This window comes from Oratosquilla oratoria, chromosome 44 (assembly GCF_046742065.1).
Source record: "Oratosquilla oratoria isolate Oo_2021 chromosome 44, ASM4674206v1, whole genome shotgun sequence".
NCBI classification, from domain to species: Eukaryota; Metazoa; Arthropoda; class Malacostraca; order Stomatopoda; family Squillidae; genus Oratosquilla; species Oratosquilla oratoria.
The window spans coordinates 12,822,410-12,832,409 of NC_134820.1; the positions used below are offsets into that span (position 1 = coordinate 12,822,410).

At 44.8% G+C, this 10,000-nt stretch overlaps 1 protein-coding gene across 3 annotated transcripts in view; it reads left to right on the forward strand.

Moving 5' to 3' along the window:
* Pi3K21B (phosphatidylinositol 3-kinase regulatory subunit alpha) overlaps positions 1-10,000 on the forward strand; it is a 686,395-nt gene that overhangs the window by 533,927 nt on the left and 142,468 nt on the right. For 2 of the 3 annotated variants that reach the window (XM_076180200.1, XM_076180202.1), the window contains exon 7: positions 1,499-1,602. In XM_076180200.1, the coding sequence (XP_076036315.1) occupies positions 1,499-1,602 (104 nt within the window). Of the gene's footprint in view, positions 1,603-10,000 lie in introns of all 3 variants that reach the window. The other variant, XM_076180199.1, reaches the window with a different exon arrangement.

The following is a 10,000-nucleotide window of genomic DNA, read 5'->3' on the forward strand; positions in this document are numbered from 1 at the left end:
ACTCTCTCGAAACATGCTTCATACCCGTATTCCACAGTGCCCTGTCAAGAGCACAGAGAAGGCAGTCTCTTGTCTTTCCATCCTGTAGTTAATGTTTTCACGACGATACAGTAGTGGATAGCCACGGGTTGTTTTTGCGTAGAAAATTAGGTGTATGGTTAAATTCCTGTGTCATTCTGAAAAAAGAAAGGAAAAATATAACTAATGGATCACAGAAAGCATCGAGTGCCCAAAATAGTGAAACCCGTAATCCGTGACGACAATTCGTAACTGGTATCGTGTCTGCTATATGCCTGTCGGTGGAAGGTACAGACCCAACTACAGTTCCACCACGGATGCAAGTTCCTCCTCAAGTGCAAATCCTGCCACCACTTCCGAAGACGCAGATTTCCCCCCATACGTCATCCTGAGGGAGGGCAAGGGTGTCTGTCCAACGTAACCTGAGGTGGCGGTTGGGTTGCTGCGCGACGGAGAACGGTGCTGTAGCACCCACCCCACCCCACCCCACCCCGCCCCGCCCCGCCTTCCCCCGCCCCATCCTCCAATAGGCTCAGTCGGGCCGTCATGCTAGTGCGAGAATTTAGCTTTTTGTGTCGAGGCTGTGAGTGATGCAGACTCCTCGCCATGTCTGCCCCCAACGCATCAGGCATGTTGGACACGGGCTTGCTGCACGAGGCCATGAAAGCCAGGCCTATCGCCTCGTCGCCCCCCTCCCACATCCGCCATCACAGTAACCACTCCCCCACCACCATCGGCTCCTCCTCGTCGACGCCCTCCACCACTCCCCCCAACAACAACAACTTGTGCTGCCCGGCCACCAGCAGTGAGGGGGAGAGCAAGGGCGAAAACGGCAAGCATGTTCTTAACATCGACAAGGAGAATTACATGCTTAAAACGGCTCCCAGCTGCACGGCATCCCAGTACCACCACCCTCACCACATCTCCCACCACATTTCTCACCACATCAACCACCACAGCAACAGTCAGCCACCGTCGAACAGCTCCTGCCATCACCACCATTACCACCATCACAGACAGCAGCAGCAGACTCAGAGCGACCAGGTGGTGTTCAACGTGACGTCACCCAGCGATGTCCGCCCATCCGCGCTCACCTGCCTATGTGTGGGCGCCCCCCAGCAACAACAGCAGCAGCAGCAGCACCCATCAGGGGGCCCAACGAGTAGCAGCTCCAACAGCAGTGGCAGCCTTACGCCCACCGAGCTGTGCTCCTCCACGTACAGCACGGCCGGCCTCTACTCGTCCAGCCCAGGAGGCACCAATGGGCACTACATGAATAACGCCAGTGCCTACTGCTCCACCGGGGGAGGGGGCGGAGGGCCGGGTGGTGCCTCTGGGTACAGCTGTGCCACTGGTACTTACACCAGTCTTGGTGGGGTGGTTGGGGTTGGGGTAGGAGGGGGAGGAGGAGGAGGAGGGTATTCTAGTACTAGCCCTACTAGCAGCACTCATGTTTTGTCGTCCCTTCTACCTTCCATAGAATGCAAGTGGTGCTTCCACAACAACTGCGGCTCCTTCGCCCACTTGCATCCGTGTGCCCGCGCGCTGGACAGCCTGCCCCCGCCGACCCTGTCTTCTGACGTGGTGAGTAACCCCAGGAAGTCATGCATGGACTTTTTGACAGCCTTTGTAGTACTTGGTAGCCAGTCGCTCTAATTGCAACCCATACATGGCAATTAGTTACATTATGTTTTAGTTTGTAGTAGTAGTAATAGTAGTCGTAGTCAGCCGGTATAGTGCTGCCCGCACGCTCGCATGGCAAGGGTGAGTACGGACGGGCTTTGAGTGGAGTTGTGGGCGTGTTGCTGCGTTCACCTGTGTCAGGTGTACGCGCGTACGCATGCGTGAAGGAGGTACGCACGCACTCATGCATTGTGTACTCAGTAATCAGAGTAGCATGGGATGTTTCTTTGTTGGCCGCTTTGGTACTATAGCCTGCGACCCTAATAGATTGTCTATTACTTATTCATGTTCAGTGTTTGCATCACTTGACACTGTCACAGCTGTCATATGTTTTGGTGTCAAATTAGACATTCCTATGTTGCCACAAGATCACATAACCATGTCACGCAATTTCGTATGTTACACTTATGTTGTAATGCAGATACGGTTATATTCAATATGACGTCAAATCGCTGCATAACCAGATACACCCAGGACATTGTTGTACAGATCACACATTGTCGCATTCAGTATGATGAGTCAGTGTTTTGATCAGTCGGTATTCCATAAGTCAATTAAACGCGCATAAGGTCGTCAGACCGGAATTGCACGCCATCCTCAACCTGATTACGTTACTTTTACTCGAAGTTTAAGTATAAAGTCTTTCAGCATTTTGTCAAGAAATGCCCTTAAGAGTCGACAAAACGTCACGTAACCCCCCCCCCCTCCGCTATTCTGTGAAAGGATTATGTGATGTCTTTCACAAGCCCCTCCTTGCTGCACGCGAGCACACACCGAGAGCCTAACTTATTTAGACGTTATGATTACGTCAAGCTTGATGTGATATGAGGGGTTCATCAGTCATCAATGGGGCGTATATATTGGGGGTGGATTACTTTCACCCACCTACGCCATTCCCCACAGTTACCCCGTGCAATCCCCCTAAACCACAATTTCTATTCTAAACAGATATCAACAAGATGATGACTTGACCCAACTACGAGTGTGTGGATGCCCTTGCTGTCTCCACCAAGGGCCTCTTACAAAGATAATCCCCGAGTGGAATCCGTATCAGGAAAACGTATAATGTGCCCATAAAATCGGAATTGACGTTTATAAAATATTGACAACGCCACATTCTAATTGAACGAATTCATAACATCACGGTTCATACCAATCAGGGGAAGGCTTTCCATGCATGACCCACTATTATGTGTTTACACTACTAAAATATGGGGAACTTTTCAAGATCGGGAAATTCTCGCCACGTGCGTGAATAGCTACATCATCCCGTAAACCCCAAACACGAGGCTTGGTCCAGGAGACCTAATCCATAGCGATCTCACCTGCTAATGCAGTGACAAGAGGGCTGTAACCTAACCTTCAACTATTCCGAAAGAAGTAGAGCATCATCGGCAAAGATAAGGTCATTGACCTTAGTGTTGACAGTGTATGTTCTGCAATGATTTTGATCAACAACCATGCCCAAGACCCAGTTCGTGAAGATATAATGTCTCAGGGCGAAGACGCACCCTCGTCACTCGTGAATTAACAGGAAAGCAACCGAACATGTCTCTTCACTCTTGGAGCACTCGCTGTCCTAAAGTGTGCCAGGTATCAAGTCAGGAATCCCACGGATCCAAAGAAGACCCCAGAACCCCATGATGCAGTGAGTGAAACGCCCACTTGAAGTCAACATAAGCTACAAGCAAACCTTGTTTCACGTAGGCTCGCTTCAAGAACACAAAAGCTTTAGGATCCTAACAGTTGTTGACATACCGGGCATGAACATTGCCTTTGGATGGGAGCGAACCTGTGCTAGCAACAGAGGAGCGAGCACCTTGCCCGTCACACTGAGTAGGGTAATTTCAGTCTGAGAGAATGGAACCGGAGTACCAAACGGCGGACAGCACCGCAAGCAGCCCACAGATCATGACTTCACCGGCCCACCCTTCAATTGACTCATAGCCACAAACCGCACTTAAGAGAGGGCGCATTTTCATATATTGGTGGATCGGTATTTGTCACTCGAACACCAACTAGGGTAAGCTGGCAGCTAGGAGGGTCAGTCATATATAACTGCCTAAAGTATACGGTCCAGGGGGCCATCCATGCCTCACCCTAGTTGTCAGTAAGTTTCTAGGAGTGCTCAAATATATATATATATATATATGTATATATATATATATATATATATATATATATCAACCACAGTACACATTAATTCTAAGCCATCAACATCGGATATACCGTGGAGGCACATGCAGAAATTGAAACGTGGTACGCCCGAGGACTCGAACCACTGCCAGCACGTGACAAGTGCTTGTAGTGACTTGACCACTACACCATCTAGATCCATTCAGTGTTGTACATATATATATATATATATATATATATATATATATATATATATATATATATATATATATATATATATATATATACACAAGTCTTGGCATCTCTGAATAACTTCCCTGGCGTGCCTCTCTTTATCCTTCATCAGGATATCTCCAGGTTGTTGATTCAATGCTATATTGGCCCAGGGCCCCAGATAATCTGGCAGAACGATTTCTCTATATTCTCCTGGGCCAATACGCGACGCCACACCCCTCCTCTAACTTGGACGGTCTTTGATGTACTCCTCGGCAGTTTGCACGTTGGTAGGCGCCCCACCAGTTTTTTTAGGGTCCTGAATAGTGCCAAACGCTTCGAATCGATTGGAAACAGCTACTGCTTACTCCTAGACACACATCACCCCAGAACTTCTCCATATAGAATCTCGAGATTCTTTTGGACATGATACACAGCTGGATTGCTGTGTATCATGGCCAGTATGGATAATGTAGCTGTGTCCCGCTACATTGCTTCCGACCCAGGGCAGTGACCCGTCATCCATGAAGAACTAAGATGGGAGGGGAGAAAAGTGGGGTGGAATGGGTGGGAGTGGGTATTTCCTTTTGACTTGGCTACTTCCCTGATAAGGGGAAAGAAGCCCTGGGTACATACAGTAGATGATATACACAAAATATTGCAACTGCAAGTCCGTGTCATCCTCAGAGAACTAAGCACTACGGTCAACCTTGCTACTTAATTGAATTCTCTAAAGAACACTAGTATGTGATTGATCTCCTTAGCCATACTTTCGCTATTGCAGTATCAAATCCGTTAGTGTGACTCTCGTCTCGGGAACCAGGAACCAACAGTCTTTATCCTTTTAGGCTTTGCGAAATTTAGGAAAGAACCTTTAACGTTCTTAGTTCCAGAGCCATAGGCTATACTCGACAGTCAGCATTGTTATACCAGTAACCATGCTGAAGTCTTCTAAAACAATAAATAATCGATGGCGAGGACTAGCTGACTAAAGAACCATGTTTGGCATAGAACATGTCTTCAGTTTCATATGCCTCCAAAAGAACATGTACTGTAGTAAGAGAGAGGAAGCTCAAAGAGTGTTTCATCTTCTCTACGCTCATGAACCAGAGTAATTTCCGTAACGGCGGGATGTAATGAAGCAGTCTATAGCTGTCAAAGGCTTCAGTTTAACAGTTCAATTGATTTACTTTTTCAAACCAGAAAGGGCCACCCGTGATGTTAGCCCCACAGCGCAACTACACCACTGGGACATCGGTCAACCTCCAGGGTTCCCGTTTCCCAGCCCTGCAAGGTCGCTACGCACAGCAGACACCGGGTTTTTGGATGGCCATGGAGTCGTCAATAAGTTCATCGGCTCAATGAATGGTCTTATTTTTCTTCGGACTGATTGTGAAAAATTCCATTCTCACTGGCACCAATAGTGGAGCCATTTTAATCGCCGACAACCCTGTCATGCAGGAGCATGTACTAGGTTATTTGGCATCTGTAGAAAAGCAGTTGTCTCATCAGGCATGTTGCTTGGTCAATCCAACATTCAATCCAGAAATGTCGAGCTCACCTAGCACGACTGCAAGTCTTATGCCACACGCTACAGTTGTCGTGTATAACCAACTGAACGTTCTTCATTCTACTGTCAACTCTACAGAACATAGCATAGGTTGTCCTGTTGGGTGGAGATATCGTGTCAGCCACACCAACTTGCATGCGTGTATCTGTCAGACTTCGTGTTGCATGCGACTCAAACTCAACATAAAAAGTCATGATATTGCTTTGTCAAGCTAACACGTCTATTTCAACTTGACAACTGTCACACTACATCCCTGCAGTGGTCTTTATCTTTATTGAATTGTCCCTTACCGAAGGGTACGTTTTCTTATATTCTGGCTCCCGCCGTTGTATTGCATTCATACCTGTGGCTCCACCCCCTATGGCCTATGTAGTCGGAGCTGCCACGGCTAGAAACCGTTAAATAAAATGGTACAATTAGGCGCCATATACCAATACATAAATGCCATGCCTACCAAACGAACATGCATCTGCTTGGTCTGGGATATTCTTGCAGGAGTCATTTTCGGAACTGTTGTGTTTTTGAGACTGCATGAAACTACAGCTAGAAGGCCCGCCGTATTACAAGCCAATCGCGACATGCAGCCATTGCAACAATTGTTCCAGCAACGAAAACTATTTGTAACATATCAAACCCACCACATTTCTTGTAACTCCTTCAGAACCAGTTCTCGATATGTCACAACCAGCATGCTTCTCAGAGGCAGTTACGAACCGACGCACTACAACGTGCAAATGCTTAAACCGACACGCCCTGGCAATAGACAAAACCGGCTTGGTACTTTGAACGGCACGATACAGGCTGTCAAATGTAGCACACTAATAGAAACACTCAGAACCGACATGCACTGTGTAAATGTCAAAACAGACGACGTGTAACAACCAGAACCGACACGCAATGTACAGGTCGTGAGAAGCAACACGCCATACAAAACTAACATGCTTCACGTTCATCCGATTTCCCAGCTTCTAGTAACTGTTAAGCCTCCCTCAGTGCTGTACGCCTTTGCTTTCATATGACATATTCAGGTGAGAGAAATCACCACAGCGAAAGAGAATCAACTTCCAGTAGGTCCAGACGAACATGCTGGAAGGCATTGACTTCTTAGTTCCCTCCATGGGTCGGTATTTCTATTACGCTGTCAAAAAAAAAAAAAAAAAAAAAAAAACATACCCGGAGTAAATATGCAGCCTTGTAGCCCAGACAGATTTCTTCCTGCACTCACCCATGGTTTTCCTGTAATAACCACCCTAGACAAGTCCTAAGCAGTGTTATCGAGAAATTACCGTCATATATGACACATGACATGTTCGACAATTTGATCAGTTCTCGGACTCCTGGGTGTTTCCTTTAGGCGGCTGAGATCACTTGCATATAATATAGGTCGTATATAGCAGTAAATAGTAAACCCACTCAGATTTTTTGGTACCTTTCGTGTATATTACAGTATATCACCTGAAATTTGCCAAAGTAAAACATTTTAAGATATTGTAGGGGATATCGTTAGAAAAAAAATCGACTTTGAATCCCATTGGTAATATCTCACGTGTAACATAAAGAACATGAAAAAAATTCCCTGCAGGCAAATCCTTATCCTTACGGTGGTGCATTGTGTAAGAAAAAACAATGAAACCCTTAAACGAGTTTATCTAACGGAATGGTAATTATCGGAATTGAACATGGTCTGTAGATCCAAGTTCCATACAGCTCGAGATAATGTGACCCTCTGCTGATTGCGATTGATTGTATGATTGTATGAAGTGTATGGGTGTATTATATAGTTTTGAGTGTAAATGTGAATGATTGTATTTGGGTGAAAGTGTATATGTATATGTATGCACTGTGTCTTGCTACATTGCTTCTGACCCAAGGTAGTTGGCGAGATACAGGGATGACCCATCATCCATGAGGAGCGAAGATGAGAGGGAGGAAAGGGTGGTGGACGGGGAGTACAATAGGTGGGAGTAGGTACATGTCTTTGACCTAGCTGCCTCCTTTATAGGAGGGAAAAGGCTCTTTGTGTTTGTGTGTATGTATATATATATATATATGTATATATATACATATATATATGTATATATATATATATATATATATATATATATACATATACACACATATACATACATAAACAGTGTGTGTTATACCATCCAATTGAAGTGGTTTTGGGACCATCTAAGACCGTGTTCTGGCGGAGTTGCAGTGCCACGCCCATCGCCAAACGTTTCCGGTGCCTTTGTCCCCAGACACAACTTCGATGTCGCTGTTGCCCAGGGGCTGGGTGGGAGTAAGTACGTTGTGCCTCGCAAAGCTGCATGATAAAGTCCCAAGTTAATGGCCCTGTCGATTGGAGTTTCTTCCAGCTAGACTGCATGAAGGCATGTATGGCAAGGTCAACAGTTACATTAGTGTGAGAATACAAAAAGTTCGTTGTATCCAAGGGGTTTTGTCGGTTGCGAAGTGCCCCCTCGTGGCGTCAGGCGGGAGCTTTTATGTTACCAGGATCCAGCTTTGGCCAAGAGAGCGTCCACGTAATTCGCCATCGTCTGATGTGCTGGACGAAATGCTGGGACAGTGATGATATAACACCCCCTCCCTCCCGCGCGCCCACCCACACCCGCCATAGGCCATGAAGTGCGAGTCATGAAGCTTCACCCCGAAGTATCTTTTCCTCGTGTTGGCGACTTGGTGTGAAAGTCCAGCAGGATCACAGTTGAAAAGGTGGGGGAAGGGGAGGGGGTCAGTGACATCTTAAGAGTTTAGACCGCCTTTTTTTAAAAGTGTACTGGCGGACATATTCACTATAGTGGCTCGCTCAGCCAAGGTCGAGATAAGTCAGCCAGTTTTTGCTCGTTATGTGTAGTTATTTGGAGTGACGTTCGTTATGGTACCAAAGCGAACACAGTCATCACAACCTTGATGTTAAATGTTGATCTCTTTTAAGAGGAACCCGTTTAGGTAAATTTGTGATTGTAAGTCTTAGTAATTCTAACACTGGTATTAATCATACTACATGTACATTTTCAAAAGAGGCAGGAATATAAGAAAACAGCAGTTTCGGTACCTCGTTCTATTGCATGACCTTTGTTCTTTAGGTCGGGTATAGACCATCAAATACAACCTTGGCCAAGCTGTTGTATTCCCACACGTACTCACGTTCCCTACTCGCTGGCGTATGTCTAGTGCACTGTTTTCCAACCCTGGGGTCGCCAAGACATCCTATATGCTAATTTTTTTTTAATTCATATTGCTATAATAAAATACAATTATCTTGTATGCTAAATTTTAAATTCATATTGCTATAATAAATACAATTACCTTGTATGCTAAATTTTAAATTCATATTGCTATAATAAAATACACTTATCTTGTATGCTAAATTTTTAGATTCATATTGCTATAATAAAATACAATTATCTTGTATGCTAAATTTTTAGATTCATATTGCTATAATAAAATACAATTATCTTGTATGCTAAATTTTTAAATTCATATTGCTATGATAAAATACAATTATGTTAACTTTGTCTTTTGTAGCCTTACAGTATATTAGTGGGGTCGCGGTCTATTATGAGGATCATATTGGGGTCGCCTGAAAAAAGGTTGGAAAACTGGTTTAGTGTTTCAAACCCACTCGCTTAGTCCCGAGTAGCGCTGCGTCTTTGTCTGAAGAACGGAAACTGTTACTCTCCTACATGAGCAAATGGATATTGTGTATGTATACATGATCACAGCATTATCCACAGATCGGACGTAGAGTAAAACACGTCATCCGCAACTATGGTTAATCACATGCAATTGGGAAAGAGAGTGATAGGTATGAAGGTAGAGGAAAAGAAAGATAACAACGCGCAAAATTTACTAATTTATTTATTTATCGATTTATTTACTTATTTTAGGGGCGTATAGCTTTAGATTTTTCTTTTGTATATTTTACAATACACTTCTGACTATATCCATACTTCCACAAGCCAACTAATGAAGCTAGTGTGAAAATAAATAAAATTTTCATTTTACAATAAAACGAACACCTCGGAAAAGGCGACACAGTTAGTCCATCCACATTAGACAGACAAGTTCCCAGGAAACACTTCGTAAGAGAAAGTACAGACACACTGCAGCAGTTCATCACAAGATAGAGAACCAGATCACGTACTACGGCCCATTGAATAATTTAGACACCACAACACAACTGTATTCATAATTCATGCATGGTGTCTGGAGTGCACCATGATTAAACTTACTATCTAAGAGAAATAGAGAAAGAAATACGTCATCATCATGGAACCCTTTCTCTGTGGAATGGGTTTCGCTCAGCTGAATAGGATCGTTTGGCCGCAGCCAGAATAAAGGATTAAAATCTAAATGGTTAATGTTTCT